The sequence below is a fragment of the Acomys russatus genome, chromosome 12, assembly GCF_903995435.1.
Source record: "Acomys russatus chromosome 12, mAcoRus1.1, whole genome shotgun sequence".
Classification (NCBI taxonomy): domain Eukaryota; kingdom Metazoa; phylum Chordata; class Mammalia; order Rodentia; family Muridae; genus Acomys; species Acomys russatus.
Genome location: NC_067148.1, coordinates 12,455,552 through 12,475,647, shown reverse-complemented (window position 1 = coordinate 12,475,647; position 20,096 = coordinate 12,455,552). Strand labels below are relative to the sequence as shown.

The following is a 20,096-nucleotide window of genomic DNA, read 5'->3' as shown; positions in this document are numbered from 1 at the left end:
TCCTCCTTAGGACAGCCCTTCTCCAGCTCCGGGTTGAGGAGTATAAAGTAAAAAGTTCGCCAACTTTCTGTAGGTACTATACTTCTGTTAAGCCTAAGATTAAATCAGTCTTTTTTTGTTTGTTTGTTTGTTTGCTTTTGTTTTTGTTTTTGGACAGGCTTGTCAAAAAATTAGCAAAACCATGATGTCTTTTGTGACCCGAGTTGCTACTTAGCTACTGTGTTGAATCTCATCTAGAATTTTGCAGAACATTTTTACTAAATATCATTTATTAATTTAAAAATATCTGTTAATTGGCCTGCCATTTCATTGAGGCCTTTCGGCATGCTGCCTCCGCCAGTACCTATCCTGACATCCCAGGGAGAAGGAAAAACAAGTATGTGTCCAGTGATTGACAACAGGAAACCCACCGCCATGTTCCGGATCTGCTGCCCAGCCAGGCTCTGAAGGTGTTTCAGGAGAGCGCGGTAGGTCTTAGTTTTCTCCTCTGGGAGCTCAGAGATGCTTTCAGCCAAGATGTCTTTCACCTGAGCCAGGCTGCAGCCCGCGCCGATGGTCAGTCCTGGAAAAACAGGTTGTTTTCATTGGCATGGGGGTGGAGGGGGGAATGGGGGAGCAGAACGGGTGTCACCACATCAGAGTCTCAGTTGATATTTGCTCAGCGATGGTACTTGCCCATCGTGGGTGCTCAGAAGGGCATTAGGAGCCCTCGCATTAGTCAGTCAGTCCCTGGGAATTGGTCTCTCTCTCTCTCCTCTCTCTTCTCTCTTCTCTCTTCTCTCTTCTCTCTTCTCTCCTCTCTCTCTCTCTCTCTCTCTCTCTCTCTCTCTCTCTCTCTCTCTCTCTCTCTCTCTGTGTATGTGTGTGTACAATCTTTGGTGTCAATCCTTTTTTTGTTTTTGAGTTAAAGTCTCTCACTAGCTTGGAGCCTGTTAAGTAGATTGGGCCTATGGGCTCCAGGGGTCTGCCTGTCTTCAGCTCCCTAATATTGCGATTACAACGTGTCCCACCTTGCTCAGTTTTTTTTTTTTTAATTTTTATGTGCATTCTAAGGATCAAACTTAGGCCTTTATTCTTGCAAGACCCAGATAGCAGGGCCAATTTCCCCATCCCTGGGCACAGAGATATTGGTCTAAAATCAGCCATTATTTTTTGGTAGTAAAGAGTTTTTATGCATGCTTAAGAGGTGAGGGACAGCAGTGAGTACAGGTGGTGAGTTTTCTGTGGCCTTATGGTTTGCACAGGGTTTATGGTGATGCCCATTAGAATCTGACCTGATACCAGCGTCCACAGACTCCCACACTCCCTTAGAGGAGTGGCTCTTGGGGAATATTAGTCAAAAACACATGAGCCACCAACCAAGTAACAAACAAACCAAGTTCCTATTTACCCACCTCCATAGGCTGTATATGCCTCTTTCATGTAAACTGACTCCACTTGAGTGACCTTTTAGAATATTCTGGTAGAAAACATTTCAAAATGAACAACTTGAGAACTGAGGCCAAGATGACCCAAACAGGAATCAGATCAGTAACACTTTAGCTGCAGATTTTCCGACTCTGATACTGACCAATACCAACACTGGCCAATCAAAACGAACATATCCCAAGGAAGCTGCTCATTGGTTGATGGTGTTGGTGGGGGAAGTTTGGAGCTCACAGGAAGGGGTGAGCACCCAGGAGGACTGAGACCACGCTACTTGCCAACTGGCCAGAGAGTGAGTCAACAGTCTGACAACGGTTGGAGTTGAACTCCCAAGCGCTGGCAGGATGTGAGCAAGAACTTCTTGTGTTTCTCCTCAGTGGGGATGGGAGGGGTCACATCAATATAGGGATGAATGTGATCACTCAAAACAGCTGGAGTTGACCTTTTAAAAGAAATCCTTTACCTCTCTCAAGTTTGCATAATGAAACCTTAGCACCCAGGGTTGGCTTTGAGCTCACTTGCAGGCTTGGATAGTCACCGCCACGAGTGTGTTTTTAGTGGGTTTCAGGTGGGGCTTTGATTCTTCTCTTGTTGATTCATCTTTCAGAGTGTTCTGCCCTCCCACATAGCAATAGTAAATGTTCTTGGCATAGGGCCTCCCCTGTCTTTGCCAACACACACTCATCACACACACACACACACACACACACACACACACACACACACACACACACACCCGCCCCCAAACACACACACTGCTTCACTAATCTCAGCTAACTTCCTGGATGGAGAACACTGGCAGCTCTTTATTATCTGGAGGCCAAGAAAATCTCAGCTGAAATTTGTTTTTTGTTTTTGTTTTTGTTTTGTTTTGTGTTTTGGTTTTTTGAGACAAGGCTTCTCTGTGTAGCCTTGGCTGTCCTGGAGTCCCTTTGTAGACCAGGCTGGCCTTGAACTCACAGCAATCCGCCTGCCTCTGCCTCCTGAGTGCTGGGATTAAAGACGTGCACTACCACCTCCGAGCCTCAGCTGAAAATTGTAGCTAAATCATCCCTGCTTTCCAGAATGCCACCCTGGAGTCCTTGTCCTGTCTCAGCACCCCATAAAAAATGCTCTTATGAGATCTGGTCCTATCTTAGAGTCCCCATCAGTGGCCCGCTGATTCCTGACCCCCTTAGTTCCTATTGGCACCTACTCTTTACCCTCTGCAAAGCCCCTGGCCTTAGCTAGATCCAGTGGTGCATGCCTGCAATCCCAGCACTTGGGAGGCCAAGGCAAGGTGAGCATGATTGTGAGGCTAGCTTGGGCTACCTAAGGAGACGGTGCCTCCTAAGACATCAAACCAAACCAGTCTTACCAACAACAAACTAACACTCAAACCCCAAACCTCTGCTGTATGTTTGCAAGAGCCCAGCAGAGGTAGCCTTGTTCCCTGTCAAACGACTTGACTCGTTGTCCCCGAGCAGACCCTGGTCCTCATTAGGGATGAAACCAGAGATAAACATCTTACTGCTATTATCTAGGTCGTAGGCTTTACACAGAGCAGAGTGGCTCATCACTTCCTCTTTTATCTTTTTGCTTTTGAGCCGGTCTCTGGCCTTGAGTCCCCATCTTCCTTCCTCCTCCTTCCAACTCTTGGGAGTACAGGCAGGAGGAGTCCATGAGCCACCACACCCTGCTCCCTGCCCCTTTGACACAGATGGAATAAGGACAGTTCAACCCTCTGGTGGGGCACGGAATGCCAACTGCCTTTTGCTCCATCCCCACAAGAGCTCAAACTCCGACCAAGCCCAACCAGACCATCTGGACCTTTGTTCCGCCATTTCCATTGCTCACGCCACCGCCTGACTGTTCTTATTTGATTCTGTCACTGGCCACAAAACTTAACTAGCATTCTGATGGAGTTGGAAAGGTCTTCAACTTGTTTTTGATTCTCAGGGTTTTAAACTCACTCTGTGCCTTGCGGGCCCATCAGATCAATACCCAGTGACGCTGGGATGGTTCATAGTAAAGCTTTTGAAAGAAAACTAGCCTGAGCCGACTGTGGGTATGATATGAATGAGCGTGCTGTTTAAGGAAGCCTTTACATAAAAAGTGAAGCTGTCCCAGAGATGGGACTGCTGGGGTGTGCTCCTGTGAGCACACCTGGTTCCAGTTCACCCCAGTGGTGTCCACACTCTCGGCCACTAGAGGGCACTCACGCTTTAGCTTCAAGTGAGCCAGAGGCAGCAGCACAAGGCACAGAACTGGGCTTTCCCTTGGCTGACAGTTGATGTGGAAAGCCACTGGATTGGCAGCAGCTGAGTGGCTTCTGAACTGAGTGGGTGACCTTGTAACCTCATGCCTGTGGGTGAGTGCATTTTCTTTTTGCACCTCAGGTTTTTTATCTATAGAAGAAGGGTTGGGTTATGTTGAGGATTTTGAACTGTGCCCTGAAGGGCCCTTTTGGGGACTCCTATAAGGGGCTCAGAGACAGGAAGGCTGGGGAAAGGTGGCCCTCCACTACAGAACAACCTATGTTTATTACTCTTTTTTTTTTGTTTGTTTGTTTTTTGAGACAGGGTTTCTCTGTGTAGCCTTGGCCATCCTGGAGTCACTTTGTAGACCAGGCTGGCCTCGAACTCACAGCGATCTACCTGCCTCTGCCTCCCGAGTGCTGGGATTAAAGGCGTAAGCCACCACGCCTGGCTTATTACTCGTTTTATTTAAGATTTGAAGACTGTATACTTGGTGTCAGAGAGAAGTCAGAAGGAGGAAGGCTAGCTGGTGCTTGGCCAAAGAGTACCAGGGGTCTCCTGCTGTAACCCTAAGCTTAGACTGAGTATCTGGACCCAATCTGTCTGTGTGTTCTTCCATTTCCTCTCTGCCCACATCAGGCACACTACCTGGGTTCTTCCAAGCAGAAGCTGGCAAAACTCAAAAAGGGATTGCTTCACTTGCCAATGTCTGGGCCTAGAGCAGGGATTAGCAGGTGCATTTGTTTTCAGTGGAACCTGCCTGTGGCTGGTGATGGAAGGCAGAAGGTCGAACTCCTGGGTGGCAATGACCAGGCTGTCACCAGCCCCTCCCTGTCCATCCACCACAGACCCCTATAAACACAATGACCTACAAGTCTTTCTTGACTAAGTCTTTAGTGGTGACATCTTCCCTGCCGCTCAAGTTAAGGGTATCATTGCTACTGTTGAAGTCCATTGTTTCAAATTCATGACCAACCCATTCACTCCCCCAACCCCACCCCGGGATCCACTTGTCAGCCACTGGATAGGCATGTGTGCCCAAGACTTTTGGGCAATGAAGCCCTTGTCCATGAAGAAGGGAAATTAGTAAGGTCCACTTGCTAAAACGTTTGCTGTCTATCTTGAATTCAAACCTTGCACATTTCGTCCTACGTTGTGGGGTCGACTTTATGCTAGGAGGCTGTTGAGGGCGCTGTGAGCCGATAGAAGTACTCGCTTGCAGGTTTTAGAGCCATCTGGCCCCTTTGCCGTTGTTCCGACAACACGGGTAACACCAGATAACACTCCTCATCTCTCCTCTCTTCTGTCAAAGTGACACTACTGTCCATTTGTTGTCTCTGGGATGCCGCACACTTATCCTGCCAGTGAGCACACTGTCACCAGGGGTAATATTTAAACAGCTCATCTTCTCTCCCCCATAAGGCTCTAGTAGTAAGGTTTGCAGTGGAGACACTCACTCCTTTACCGTAGAGAAAGAGGACTGAGTCGGAGATGGGCCTGATAGGGTACATGCACACCTTTAATCCCAACACTTGGGAGGCAGAGGGAGATGGATCTGAGTTTGAGGCCAGCTTGGTCTACAGAGCGAGTTCCAGGATGGACAGTGCTACACAGAGAAATCCCATTTCAAAGCAAAACAGAACCAACCAGCCAACTAGTCAACCAAACCAAAAAGATAGATGTTCTACTATATTCAACAAGTGAACAAGTGTAGGTTAGTGCAAAGGTCACAGCTTACTAGAAGGACCAGGAACTCACCGTCGCTAGTTTTAGTCACCGTCTTTAGATCAGGAATTCTAGCAGGAGAGAGGAGAATTGGGTAGGCGTGTCCTTGAGATTTCATGGCTGGTCCTGAAGGAGGAAAAATGCATTTTAGAAAGAGAGAGAGAGAGAGAGAGAGAGAGAGAGAGAGAGAGAGAGAGAGAGAAAGAGAGAGAGAGAATCCTTTCTTTTTCTTTTGGTTTTTCAAAGACAGGGTTTGTGTGTATAGACCTGGCTGTCCTGTAACTCGATCTGTAGACCAGGCTGGCCTTGAACTCACAAAGATCCGCCTGCCTCTGCCTCCCGAGTGCTGAGATTAAAGGCGTGCGCCACTACTACTACTACTACCTGGCAACACTTTTTTTTTTTTTTAAACATTGAAAATTTCTCTAAAACCATTCGTATATAAAGCTTAAATCTTAATAATAAATGTGTATTCACTTACTTGTATTCCTGCTACATTGTACCAATAGGAGATTAAAAAAGTGAGTGAGGCTCTTAAAACTCTCTTTCACAGAGAAACCTAGAGAAGCTTCTAAGGATGTTTGTGGCTGGGTGTGCTGCTGGGGCCCAAACCCAGAGCTTGCACAAACTAGCCCAGCATTCTACCACTGGGCTATAGGCGTATATGCTCAGCAAAGTTATTAAAATGGGTGTGGATCGTCACTAGGTGTGCTTGCTAATACAGCCACTGATATTTTATAATGTTTTTTTTTTTTATGTCTATTGTAATAAAATAACAAGGGGCAAAATGAATTAAAACACTTAAAAAAAAAAAATCTCCAGCCATCCTGAATGCTTCTAGGGTATATGTCTCTCAATGTTGGGGATCCTGGATTTATTTGACGAGATGAAGATTTCATCTCGAAAGAGCAGATCAGGGGAGGAAGTAGAGCTGCTGTCACTTACCCAGAGATGTGTTGCCTGAGATGAGTGGTGCTTCCGGGTACTTGGATTTCAGCACCAAGAGATCTTGGAGGGTTCCTGGGGAGATCCAGGTAATTCTCTTTCCGTAAAAGGTTAGGGTTTGTTTTTCTGGGTTCTCAGCCATTCTCTGAGGGCAAATGACAAGATATTGCTACCTGTATGCATAGAGATTACTCTGGGCTATCCCAGGTCCTGAGTGGGTTGCATCCCTCTAGAAAGATTATAAGGGTCTGGGGGTCCACTTAACCCAGAAATACACTCACTATATCCACTAGCTAAAGCCTGGATTCCCATAAGTAGATGGCCTTTTGGGAACAAGTGATACTATAAGCCATTGACTGGCTAGCCTGGGCTAATTTAGCATTAATTCAGTTTCATGGCTTTAACATCAGAGTCATCCTAATGATCCTAAATTAATATCTTGTGTCTGGATTTTCCCTCTAGTATTCAAGTAATTTCTTAGTGAGTTCTTGATGTCTGTCACCTCTTAGCTGGGTCAGGGGCATCCCACACTTTATTTGCCCTGAACTGAGCTCCTCAGATCCAAGTCTATCTCTCAGCCCTTGAAAAGGAACCCTAAAGAAAAGATGACCTGCTCCTCCATCTGTGTAACTGGTACCATCTAGCTATGCATACTTCTGGGGTCAGTCTTGACTCTGTTTTCCCTACAGGACATCACACCCATCAGCGAGCTGGGTGATTTTCTTCCAAACACATCCAGAATCCATCTGGTCCTCACCACCTACACCGGAAGTTCTAGTGTAGCCACTGCCCGTTGGGATCGCATTAATCCCCTGACGGAGCACTCTGCTTCCTTCTTTCCTTCCTTTGCTGCCTGCTTTGGGAGGTTCTTGGCTCAGCAACAGGAAGGATCCTGACACGATGTCAGTAGTTTTATGATTGATAATTAGGACAGTAAGATATAAAGTAATAAGGTAACAATAAGGTACCAGATACCAAATATTATGTGTGTAGGAGGTTATTAAATAAGCATGGGGGGAGAAGGGGGAAGGGGTACCCCAAAGAGAGAGAGAGAGAGAGAGAGAGAGAGAGAGAGAGAGAGAGAGAGAGAACAAAAGAGGAAGAGGAAGAGAGAGTATAGAGAGAGACCAGGAGGAGGGACTGACTATTCATTTATATGGCCCTGGGCAGAGCCACGCCCCCATGGTAGGTAGGCAATGACATCACAGGTAGGCAGGCTGAAGCAGAACCCTAACAAGCAGTAGCCTGTCCTTCTGTGCAGCCTCCCTCACTGGGGCTCTTCTTATACAGAGGCCAAGCCGGGCAGTGCTTTGCATGCGGCACAGCCTGTGTTGATGGCTTCTCACCTTCCTCCTCACTGCGCTCTCTCCACGGGCTTCTCTTAGCTCTAGGACCTTTACACTCAATTCTGCTGTCGCCATCTGCATAGTTCATCCATCACTTCTCCCCATGACTGGCTCTACCCTTCCTTCTAGAATTTCTTCAAACATTACCTCCCCAGAGGCGTCTTCTCTGGCCATGGCATTGAAAGTTGCAGCCATCTGATTCCTAGCCTCCTCCTCCGCTTGGAGATTTTTACTTCTAATCTCTGATTGTCTTGGAACTTACTACGTAGACCAGGCTGGCCTCGAACTCACAGACATCTGACTGCCTCTGCCTCCTGACCGCTTGGATTAATGGCGTTACATTCCAGTTTCCATCTTTCATCTTTCATCTATTATTTTGCTTATCACCTATCTTTCTTACCAGCTTGCGAGCTCCCCTAGGGCAGTGTTTTTCCTTAGCTTTGTTCTTCGCTATGGGGTTAGTACTTAGAAACAGCACTCCTGTTTCTCCCAGTCAAGAAACTGGCCCCAAAAGCAGGGCTGGGGGGAGTGTGGGGGTGGGAAGGGGGGAAATGACAAGGCAGATGTTTCTTACAGTCAGTGCAATGGCGTTCCTGGAAAAATATAACAGATGCTTAGCAAAGCTGATGGGGACGCATTCCTGACCACAGCGATGAGAGTCATGGTGGGATCACTTTTTAAAATGCTGAAGGCCAACCAGGGCCAGGAGGAGGCAGGTTTCTGGATCCTAACGGACACTTCTCCAACTTGACATGTCACCCGAAAGGCTAATGGTAGACTTAGAAAACTGGGTTTATAACTGGAGATGGTTAAGCAAGCACATGAAACACCAGTGTTGTCTTACCAGGAGTTCTGGGGGAAATATGAGCTCCTGGGTCGGGTCCAAGGGCTGGAACTCATCTTTTGCAAACAGCTCCGTGCAGATCTTTATGGAAGGAAGAAGCACATGGCTGCATCAGCTCAGCTCCATTGGGAAGAGTGCTGGAGTTCTTTAAGGAGCTGGGCAGGCAGCATGCAGCAGGTGGCTCTTAGTTCCCCTTCACAGGGAACTCACTGCAGCCCAAGGACATAAATTAGGAATGTGGTCCCAGAGAGAAGCTGACAGCCACCACTGTGACTCCAAAGGAAAGGGTGTCATCAACTTTTTTTTTTTTTCGAGACAAGGTTTCTCTGTGTAGCCTTGACTATCCTGGACTCACTTTATAGACCAGGCTAGCCTTGAACTCACAGCAATCCGCTGCCTCTGCCTCCCAAGTGCTGGGATTAAAAGCATGTGCCACCACTGCCCGGCTTCAACTTTTTAAAGAGCATCCTGGGAAACGCCAGGAAACCCCGTGAAGGTGATGAGACGCTGAAGAAGCCTGGGGAACCTTCCCCGAGCTACCGTCCCTTCCTCTGCCATCACAGTTCACAATCTAAAGCTCTGGGGAGGCCTCATAGTTTTTAGGGGAAATGACTCCAAACATATCTTTCTGCACAAACACACCCGGTATTACTGTTTATTGAGGGCTTTTACACATATTAATGTTATTTAATCTCCATGATAATTGTATAACCCTAACCTTGCATTTTTGCCCACCAGGAAATGAAAGCAGATCGGAAATGGACCCAACTGTCATCCTGTCTCACGCTTTAGCTTTGAACTGTCATCGTCTCTCACCCACTGGTTGCCAGGAGACATACCTGAGGGAACAGGAGAACTGAACTATGGGGTGTGGGGCGCAGGTGGGTGCAGGCGGGTGCAGGCGAGTAGAGAAGAGGATGGCAGACATACACATTGACCTTTCTACTGGAAAGGCACTTAACCTTTCTAAAGAGGAAATGGAAATAATGCTTATCGTGAAGGGTAACCGTGACAATTAGATGAAGTGGCCTGACATTTGTCATTTCCCCTGCCCAGTTTTTTTTTTTTCTTTTTTTTTTTTTTTTTTCTTTTCCTGTCTCTCTAAAGCCTTGCAAGGTTCCAGAAAGAACACATAGTTATTCCTTGTAAAGACTTTTTGTAGGGTTGCAGACTGAAGTATTGTAGGTCAACACCTGCCTTTTTTTTTTTTTTTTTTTGGTGAGAGACTAAGGGGAAGGAGGAAACCTGGCCACACAGCAGAGACACCCCAGGGAACAGTGTTTCACTCAGCACTTGGCCTTCTCCTTAGAGTTTAACATCATAGTGTGTGTTACTTTAAGGAAAGGATGAAGTTTTACTTTACAATCGTGTTCCTCCTTATGAGCAATAACCGAGACGCACCCCAGCTTAAACTCATCCGTGGGCATTTGGCTTAATGTAAGTCAAGTGGTACCCAAAGCCCAACTGATACTCAAATTGAATGCCCAAGCCTTCGAGGTTGGGAATAGTTTTGGGATGCAGTGATTCTTCCAACCATTGATCTTCTGTGAGTCTCTATGGGGGCTGTGGGGCTCACACCCTTGGGGTTACGCCTCTCTATTCCATGGTACCCATTCTTTAGACTAAAAAAGAAAAAAGTGACAATGGGAGGGGAGTGTGGACGGGTAGGCCTGAGGGACTCGGACATGTGAGAAAGAATGAGGGGTGTTGCTTTCTCAGGCGGGCTCTGAGCTCTTGCCCAGCACATGGGGTGGTAGTTAGGATTCATTAAACTCTCCATTGGACTCCTGTGAGAACACAGCAGAGGAGCTTTTTGAAAATGAGTTATCTCCAACTCAGAGGCTGGAATCCTGCCGCTGCGTTTCTAGGTGGGGCCTTTCCCTCAGCTGAGGTGGCCGAGCTCTCTCTGTGTCAGCTCAAGGACAGCAGATGGCTGTGTGAGCAGGCACAGCTTTAGAACTTCCCTCCCGCAGTAGATGCTTTTCCGGCATCTAAGAGGCTTTTGTTTTCCTTTTGTCCCAGCCTTTCAGACTAGGATTGTGATCTCTGTATGAGCTCTGTGCTCAGCGAAACCCTGCTATGTGCCGGGTTCTTGCAAGGGCTTGGGGTGGCCGCAAACAAAACGGCGGGGAGGGAGTTGGGGGTGGGGAGGGGGGAGGTCCCTCAAATGCGCATGCCCGCCCCCAGCTGGGTCTGCGGAAAGCAGCGCACAGTGAGCAAACAGAAACCTGAGGGACTCACATTACTTTTGCCTCCAGATGAGTCGTTTTCTTTCTGATCCAAGCAGCATCTTCCTGTTCCTTTCTGCTGACAATCACTTGGCTCCTGAGGACAGGAAGTGCTTTATGTGAACAAAACTTTTTATAGGCAAGTAAGGTTGTGCCCTGAAGGGTTGACCAGTGTATATGAGACTTCAGACCCTGAAGTTACTTTCTACTTACAGGGATAACACAAGGCTATTCTTCCTTTGCTTTCTTTCTTTATTTAAGATAAATTATGAAATACATACTGTATACACACACACGATATGCCGAAGTCTAAGAGAAACAACCAGTGCCCAGTTCTGCTGACATTTTGATGTATTTGGGGTTGATTGTATTTATATCACACATTTCTATGGTGTCCTCAGTAGATGAACATTGTTCATTGCCATTACAATGCAACTCATATCTGAGTTATTTTAGGGCAGTTTCTACTGGTAAGATACATATTTATGGTATTTTTCAGGGCAGCCATAATACAGTCACTGTAGCACAGATAAGAATTAGAACATTGTTCATTATAATTCACATGGGACCTTTAAGAAAGAGAGAGAGAAAAAAAAAAGAATACACAAATGGGAAAACCATTTGGATGAGTTGACGGCAGCGTTTTTTATTTTACATTGATGATGATGATGACGACGACGACGATGATGATGATGGTTTTCAAGACAGGGTTTCTTTGTGTAGCCTTGGCTGTCCTGGGCTCACTTTGTAGACGAGGCTGGCCTCGAACTCACAGCGATCGCCTGTCTCTGCCTCCCAAATGCTGGGATTAAAGGCGTGTGCCACCACGCCCGGCCGAGGGCAGCTTTTAAAATGGTGCCCACTTGCAGCTCTTCCATTTCCATTTCTTGCAAACCCTCTCCGTGGACCATCTTCCTCAGGTGGTTTCTCCTGCGTGGCAAAGCGCTTGCTCCCACCTGTTTGAATCCCCTGTCTTTCTTAGTATCTCTAGCTGCTGCTTGCTAACTCTGGCCCAGAAACAAAAGCAGCTGGCTGAGCAAGGCAGCACTTCTCTCCACATTACATTCTCAGAGTCCCTAGGATGGGCGTGGGGTCTGTGGTGACTGAGAGAAGCTGGGCTTCCTTCTCTGGGCTCGGTGGGTAACAAAATCCTTAGGCACCCCATCTGCGGCTGGGTTTCTTTTACAGAGTAAAGCAGCAGGAGACTGGCTGGCTACAGGGCCAGCTATTGGATCTCATTTCTGGCTTTATCTCCAGAATCTGTGTTCCGGGAGAGGCAAATGACACCTATACCCTTAGGCAAAGGGGTTGATTTAGCACATTGGCTGGTACTTCTTGCGTGCTTTCCCATTTACAGCAGCAATTTGCTGGGTTTATAGTCTCCCCATTTTACTTTTTAGTGTGTCAGCTCTGGCTCCCTGAGGAGGCAACAAAAATCTGGGACCTCCCTGCCCCCCTGTGCCCCCCCCCCGAGAATATCAGCCTGATATTTGGGGGCACTGGACATACCTGCTGTAGATGTCCAGGTCTACCACTACTTTGTGTGAGAGACTGAGGCAAAAATATATATAGAAACCTTAGCTTGTGGCTTCTGCTTTTCCTTCCTACATGGCTCTGCAGGGGCCTCAACGCACCCCCACCCCACGTGAACACCCCTAGAGCAGTGTCCACTCTTTCTACAAGGAGCCTCATTGGTCTTGTGGGTAGACATTGGCTCCTAAGACCTGTCCTTGACCATCTCATGGAAGTACCTGGCCTAAAGGTAGAGTTGAATCCTTATGTGGAGAATGATCCAGAAAAAGCTAGGCCTATCTCCTTGTCCCTACGAACTCTTGAATAGCTGGATAAGGACCACAGAGGCCCTCCTCCTCTGCCTAAGGTCTCCTGCCCTTATCCAGCCTGTCCTCAGCAGAGGGGCATCAGACATGCTCGCTCTTGAGCATCTGTCAAATGCTTTTCACAGTGTCAACAACATTCTCAACATTAGTAATTATCTGTTGAACTCTTACTAAGTGCCAAGCAAGAGTTGTTTGATTTTTGCCAGCGAGGTGTGCCTACTTTTGGAGGCTACTCTCTGTATTCTTGGAGTAAATTTTGCTTTCTATTCTGCAACTTCAGCTTTTCCCCCCTATTCTTTCTTTCTTTCTTTCTCTCTTTCTTTTTTCTGTTTACGATTTCCTAGTTGGTTGGGTTCTCAGAAGGAACCTTCTTCACCAGAGCAAAGCCTTGATCGACTCCTTGTGTTTATAGACCTCCTCTCACCTGCCCTGGATAGATGTGTTGCCTGACACAAGTGTCTGGGCAGCTGGCTAACGCACCTCACTTCCTTTTGTGGTTCTAGACTACATCAAAGGCAGTGTACCGCTCACCTGGTCTCCAGTGAGTCCCCGCCCCCTGAGCCCCTCCCCTGTGATAACTTACTTTGTCTGTGTTACAGTTGCTTGTCTTATAAACCCCATTCTGTGTTCCCAGCTTTGACCATCCATCTTTTTCATTCTTACTCTGTACATGTCTCCAGACATCCATCCTTGTGTGCTCACCGTGCAGAAGGTCTTGCCACTCTCCAGAATTGGCCGATACCCAGTACAGCGGCAGAGGTTACCTGGTCAGGGGAAGAAGCATGGCTGTGAATATCTTGTTTCTATTGCTTATTTTTTAGATTATTATTTATCTGTGAGTGCCCTCACAGGCCAGAAAAGGGCGTTGGATTTCCTGGGGCTGGAGTTACAGGCGGTGGTAAGCCACCCAATGTAGGTGGCTGAGACCTGAACACAGGTTCTCCAGAACAGTAAGCTCTTCTTGGCTCTCAAGGACTGAGCCATATCTCTAGCCACTTTGCTGACTTCTTTTAATCCTTGAAATAGAGCTAATAGATTTTCTTTTCAGTGCTGGGGAATAGAACCCCGGCCCTTGGACATGCTAGGATAACATTCTGCTTCTGAGCTATGACTCTAGCCCTGATGTCTTGCCACTGACAATAACTGTTCCAAGCTATGTAAGACAGTGGGATCCCAAAACAGAAAATTCAAGCAATTCCCAGGGTGCCACTAGACCAAGTAGAGTGGATGCTCTACCAGGCGTGTTCCTCAGTGGCTAGTAGGAGGTCGCTGCATCAGGACCACCTGGATGTAGTTGTTAAGGACATGAATCTGACTCCCGGGGACCTGAGCATCTGGAGACAGGCCCAAGAACCTGAATTCAAGAGGCCAGCGGAGACGTGCTGTTGCATGGTAAAGTCTGGGGTCCTCGTGTGTCCAAGGATGAAGGTAGCAGAAGAGGAGGGTCCATGTGGACTACAGCTCATCTAGGGTGGCCTGACTAAGAAGTTTGGGCTCAGAGGATATGAAAGTTGGTAAAGAATGGATCTAATTTTTGGACCATCAGGGAAAAAGAGAGGGCAGAGACTGGCCTGGACGGAGCCATGTAGAGAGCAGGAATTATAAGTTAGCCTTGGTCATGCTTTAGGGCTGAGGAGTTGGTGAAGGGGACCCAAAGATGGTGGGGGTTTTAGATGTTAGTATGAGTTTCTGGTTAGTATTAACTATAATAATATAAATTATTGTATACTTATAATAAATAGAATTATATATTATTATTATACAATTATTGTTAATATAATAATATTAATTATTATTTTATTGAGGATTGAGCCCAGGGCTTTTGCACAAGATAGACATGCACTCTGTCACTGAGCTATATGATTGGCTCTGATTTTCTGCACTTGAAAGAAGAGATAAAGATAGAGAGCTAGGGAGAGTGAGAGCGAGAGAGCGAGAGAGCGAGAGAGAGAGAGAGAGAGAGAGAGAGAGAGAGAACCCATCAGCAGACGGCAGGTGAGAAGCACATCTGTCCTCAGCTGTCTGTCTTCAGTCTATGGATTGATGACTTGTTTAGGCACTCTTGACACCTGAAGGTGATGTTTATTAATCTTATGTGTTTATGAATTTAAAACTGTTACAAATCTAGAAGATCCTTTCAGATGAGAGGCTTACTATGAATTGAAATATACCCTGCAAGGTGGGCATGGTGGTGCACACCTTTAATCCCAGCACTCGGGAGGCAGAGGCAGGGGGGATCTTTGTGAGTTCGAGGCCAGCCTGGTCTACAAGTGAGCCCAGGACAGCCAGGGCTACACAGAGAAACCCTGTCTCAAAAAAAAAAAATATATATATATATATGTATACACACACACACACACACACACACACACACACACACACACACACACACACACACACACACACACACACACGCCTGCAAAAGATACAAAGTCTTAAGCCCTGGAACCTGCTAACAAAACCCTATTGGGAAATAAGATCTCTCCCCATGGAATCACACTGAAATGAGTTTGCCCAGGATTGGGGTGGGCCTAACCCGGTGCCTGGTGCCCTGAGACAAGAGGAACATTTATGACCTAGAGAACAAGTGGAAAGGCATGAGCTAGAAACAGATTGAATTTATGCCGCTCAGGAGTGCCAAGGTTCAACTATACTCATAAGAGTCTGGGGGGACGCCTTTAATCCCAGCACTCGGGAGGCAGAGGCAGGTGGATCACTGTGAGTTCGAGGCCAGCCTGGTCTACAAAGTGAGTCCAGGATGGCCAAGGCTACACAGAGAAACCCCCCCCCCAAAAACCAACCAAACAAACAAAAAAAAAAGTCTGGGGGGAGGAATCAGGATGTCTCCTCGGAGCTCTCAGACACAGCACAGGCAGGCTGAGAGCTGGACCCCAGACGCAGTGCTTCCAGAACTGTGTGAGGCCTTCCTGTGTTTTACGCTGGCTTTGTTCGTGCTTTGTTTGGTAGTCTGAAATGGGATTCAGGCCCTTGGGAAGGATGTGGTGGTCCCTGTGCTGTGCGCAGACGACTTGACATCTTTTGCTGTGCCTACACAGATTATGTTAGGGATGACGGTGGGACTTGAGCACAGCTGGGGTGATGGTGACAGTGGTGTGGGGAACCTTGAAGTACCTTTTCCATCTGCCTACCTCCTGCGTCTGCCTACCTACCTCCCAACGCTTCCATGAGCTGCCCCTCTGAGGGCTGTGGATGGTTCCGGAGCAGCGCGTACATGGACATCACCATCCCAGGAGTGCAGAAGCCACACTGGGTACCATGGCTCTTGGCGATCCTCTCCTGGAAAGGTGCATCTGTGGTCACAGCCCCGCCCTGCCGCCGCCAGCAACTCTCTCCAGGGGCCCACAGCCTGCACCTTTCTCCTTATGGTAGAAGACACGATCATGTCCCACCCCTTCTGTTCAGTTCTGTTTGTCCCTTTTCCTAGGCAGCTCCCAAAGGCAGTGGCTCGGAAGCTGCATCTTACCATTTTAATTACTTTTCAGGTTCTACTGCTCTGATCCTCTATTTGGGAGTTAGCAGTGTGCAGCCTGCACTCCCGGAACCGTTAGTAGGAGGGTGTGCATAAGTTTCACAACTGGCTCTCTTGAACACTTGTGCTTCTTTCACAGCTTAGGTTGCACACGAGGCTGTGGGTGTTTGACTGACTTGGAGACCATTGCTGATCTCGCGTCACCGTCTTTTCCTGTGTTGGCTTACAAAGCTCAGTCTTTAGAGAGCGAGGGGTTTGGTCTTTGCTATCTAAAGCACCGTCTGTGGTCTGGCACTACTGATTTCTCCTGGCAAATAGCAGGGAGTGCAGAAGTCAGCTCCCTGCTTCAAACTTCTTGACCAGACTCTGAACTTTTAGCAAGCCCCTGGTGACTCCTGGGAGCACCAACGCTTGAGAGGCTGGGCTCTAGACTTAGTATATAACACGCTGACTTTGCTGTGATCACCTTGGATGACTTCCTAGCCAACTCGAGGTGACTGTTCTGGGTCCTTCATCCTTGCTGACCTGGCCTGTTCCTGCCTAAAAACCCTGAGTATGGTTTGATCGGGCCGTGACTCCCCAGACACCTGTGACAATGACAGGAAAATCAGTGCCAACACATGTCACATTACCCTGAAACCCAACCTTACCTTGTTCAGCAGCAGGCTAAATGTTGGAGGGATGATTCCTTCCATCCTTGAGATAAGTCAGACCTTCAGACCCCCTCATCCAAGTTCTGATTTTACTCCTAAACTTCTATGCTACACAGAATGATCCCCAAATTTTATCCTGTAAGCCTTGGAGAGTCTTTTGGAATATACTATATAATAATAATAATAATAATAATAATAATAATAATAATAATGATAATAATGATAATAATAATAATAAAATAATAATAATAAAGTAATATATAATACACACATATATTATGTATATGTATACATGTCTGTGTATAGTATGTGTGCAGTATCTGTAGACACCAGAAGGGGGCATTAGATTCTCTGAAACTGGAGTTAGAGGTTGATAGAAGCTGTCATGTGAGTGCTGGGTCCTCTGGAAGAGCAGCCAGGGTTCTCAACCACTGAGCCATCTCTCCAGCCCTGGTATGGCCTTTTGACTCAATATTTCATGTGTCTTTCAGGCTGGCCTTGAGCTCACTGTGTAGTGGAGGATGACCTGGAACTCCCTAGCCTTCTGTGTGTACTTCTCCAATACTGGGGTTCTGAGTTTGCGCCACCACGCCAGGTTTATGTAGTCTCAAGGACTTCACGCATGCGCGTCAGGCAGTCTATCAACAGCTGTATCCCCAGCCTCCCGAGAGGCATTGACTGTATAGCCTGTGTTCAATATCTACTCCAGTTTATAGTACAATTGGTATCAGCCAATGTTTCTGATATCTCGATATTATTCAAATAGAAAAAAAATAATAAAAGATGGCCGTTTAATCAAACGCAGGTGGGTTTCCAGCTTTCTCTTCCGCCGCTGAGTGGATGCTATCACGCTGATCAAGCTCCCACGCGCCTGGTCGTGACCCAGAAGGCGGAGGTGGGGCAGTCTCCACAGCCTTTGGCAAAATGAAGCTCAGAAGTAAGAGGGTTAGAGTGTGTGCTTACCTGCACAGGGTGAAGCCTGGACTTGATGCTCCCGACACCTTCCACGGTGGTGACGGCGGCCCCGTGCAGGGAGCACAGGGGCACCAGGCATGCCACGACAGAGAAGTGCCTTTGTATGAGAAACACAAAGAAAACCAAGTGAAGTGACATGGTCCTGCCCCGTGGACAACTAGAAGAAGGGTAGCTCTGATGGCCCAGGGGACTGAAGGGGCGATAGATGTGAGGACGTCAGGGTCCTCTGTGCTCACTCTATGCCACCCATGAGAACTGGGGAGCTTTAACCTGGACACCAGAAAATCTTTACAGTCTTAAAATGGATCCCCCTAGGGGCAGTGGGAATAGACCTGTGTCCTCAGAGGGTGGCTGGATCTCCGTTAGTCTTCACTAGAGTGATGACCTCATCACAAGCAAAGGCTATTTGCCTTTTGCCCATATCAGTGCATTCTGCATTCATTTTCTTGTTAATTTAAGCTCTCTGAGTAAAGTCACTTCTCTCTCTCTCTCTCTCTCTCTCTCTCTCTCTCTCTCTCTCTCCTCTCTTCTCTCCCTCTCTCTCCTCTCTCTCTCCCTCTCCTCTCTCTCTCTCCTCTCTCTCTCAGCTCTCTCATCGCTCGTCTCTCTCTCAGCCTCTCTCTCTCTCTCTCTCTCTCTCTTTCTCTCTCTCTCTCTCTGGTCTGTGTTCTGAAGCCATCTTGGTTTGGACCAGTGATGTGGGTGAAGCTCAGACTCTTACTTAGAGGGTGAGGTCATGGCCCAGGCCCTTGCTCTGCAAGCCTGGTCCAGGTCAAGAACAAGGAGAGCATTGGCTTCCAGGCTAGAAAAATACGGTTCACGTTGTTGTTCGTCAGGCTATTGGTTATATGACCTTGAGCAAGTCACCTCTTCTTTCTGAGTCTCAGTTTCCTCCGGTAGGAAATACACTTCTGACTTGTCTTGCTTCTTAACCTGGAATACCCAGATGGGCCTTTGGAGGTCACGGTCTCCCAGAATGGATGTGCGGAAGGCTTATGTGTCATCAGGGTAGAGGGACCACAGCATCTGTGGGGGTTTCTGGTGGAAACTAAGATGTGGAGTCACTAAGATCTGGGCTTTTTTTTTAGTTATCTGATAGAGTAATAGAAGGCAGGCAGGCAGGGGCAGACCTCTCTTCCGGAGACTGGAACTTGTGTAGCTACCTTGTTTTCTTGCACACCGGGTCATGCTGGGACACCATCACGGTACAGGCCCCACAGCCTCCTGTTCCACAGGCATACTTGGTTCCTGTGAGGCGTACTGGAAAGGGCGGAGTCAAGGAAAAGATGCGAAGTGGACATTTTGCCTCTGGGACAGCTGCTTCCCTAGGGTGCCATCGATGTGGGAGGTCTTTGTGGGTGAGACCCAGCCTGGGAAGCCATCTGATTAGCTGTGTGGCCCTGGGTATAACAGCCCACTCTGGCTTGTTTCTGTCTGAGAGAGGAAGGCACACTACCTACGCTTGTCATGGCAAGTTCACCATCTTGTAGGGCTTAAGGTAAAACTCCTTAGACAAACCCTACTTCATTACAAGGCATTTTATGCCTTCTTCTGGTTCTAATCATGTAATTGGGGGGAGAAGTAGTATTTCTTTTTAAAAGATTTATTATGTATAGTGCTCTGCCTGCATGTACGCCTGCAGGCCAGGAGAGGGCACTGGATCTCACTGTAGATGGTTGTGAGCCACCATGTGGTGCTGGGAATTGAACTCAGGACCTTTGGAAGAGCAGCCAGTGCTCTTAGCCTCTGAGCCGTCTCTCTAGCCAAAGAAGAAGTCTTTTTAACGACTCAACACATTGTTAGTTTTGCCTTGTAGTAAGCCAGGCATTGAAACTCAGCCTGCAAGTGGCATGAGGAGTGTCTCACCCTCCCACCCTTGGCTTCAGGTCCCACCATGAGCTCCATTCTGCTCTGACTCCCTCCAGGTAATCCCAAAGCCAGGCTCTGTCTCGGCTCCATCTCTATACTGTGTTTCTACATAATGGTTTTTTTTTTTTTTTTTTTTTTTTTAAATGCTGGTTCATCATTTCAAGTGCAGGTCACAGGGGGTTAAGTAAGCGAAGAGGAGCCTGGGCGAGAAACTTGGATCCTGAGTCTCATTTCAGAGAGGGGACCAGGGCCAGTCCTCACTCAGCTCTAAGAACGACCACTGTGTAAAGGTCTTGCCACCTTCCCATTTACCCCAACAAATGGAAATCTTGATTATTTAAAACATAACAATGTTCTGCCTTTCAAGTATTGACGGCTAACTAGAAACCATGTGGGCTTTTACACTAAACTTGGTCAGAGGCAATTTCATCAATTTGTTATTCCTGTCATTTAATTTCATTATTTACGTCTAGTCTCCTCCCCCCGCCCCCCGCCAGCAATCCATCAACCTTACTAATTAA

General features: G+C 47.4%; 1 protein-coding gene across 1 annotated transcript in view; it reads right to left on the bottom strand.

The window, feature by feature from the left end:
- The window catches only part of LOC127196677 (aldehyde oxidase 2), an 80,302-nt gene extending 60,691 nt beyond the window's left edge, over positions 1-19,611 (bottom strand). Inside the window, exons 1-9 of the mRNA XM_051154526.1 lie at positions 19,581-19,611; positions 18,870-18,966; positions 17,695-17,803; positions 15,759-15,885; positions 13,291-13,352; positions 8,523-8,603; positions 6,333-6,477; positions 5,421-5,513; positions 411-562 (exon numbers count right to left, since the gene is read on the bottom strand). Of these exons, the coding sequence (XP_051010483.1) occupies positions 411-562; positions 5,421-5,513; positions 6,333-6,477; positions 8,523-8,603; positions 13,291-13,352; positions 15,759-15,885; positions 17,695-17,803; positions 18,870-18,966; positions 19,581-19,611 (897 nt within the window). The remainder of the gene's footprint in view (positions 1-410; positions 563-5,420; positions 5,514-6,332; positions 6,478-8,522; positions 8,604-13,290; positions 13,353-15,758; positions 15,886-17,694; positions 17,804-18,869; positions 18,967-19,580) is intronic.
- Positions 19,612-20,096: the final 485 nt, after the last annotated feature.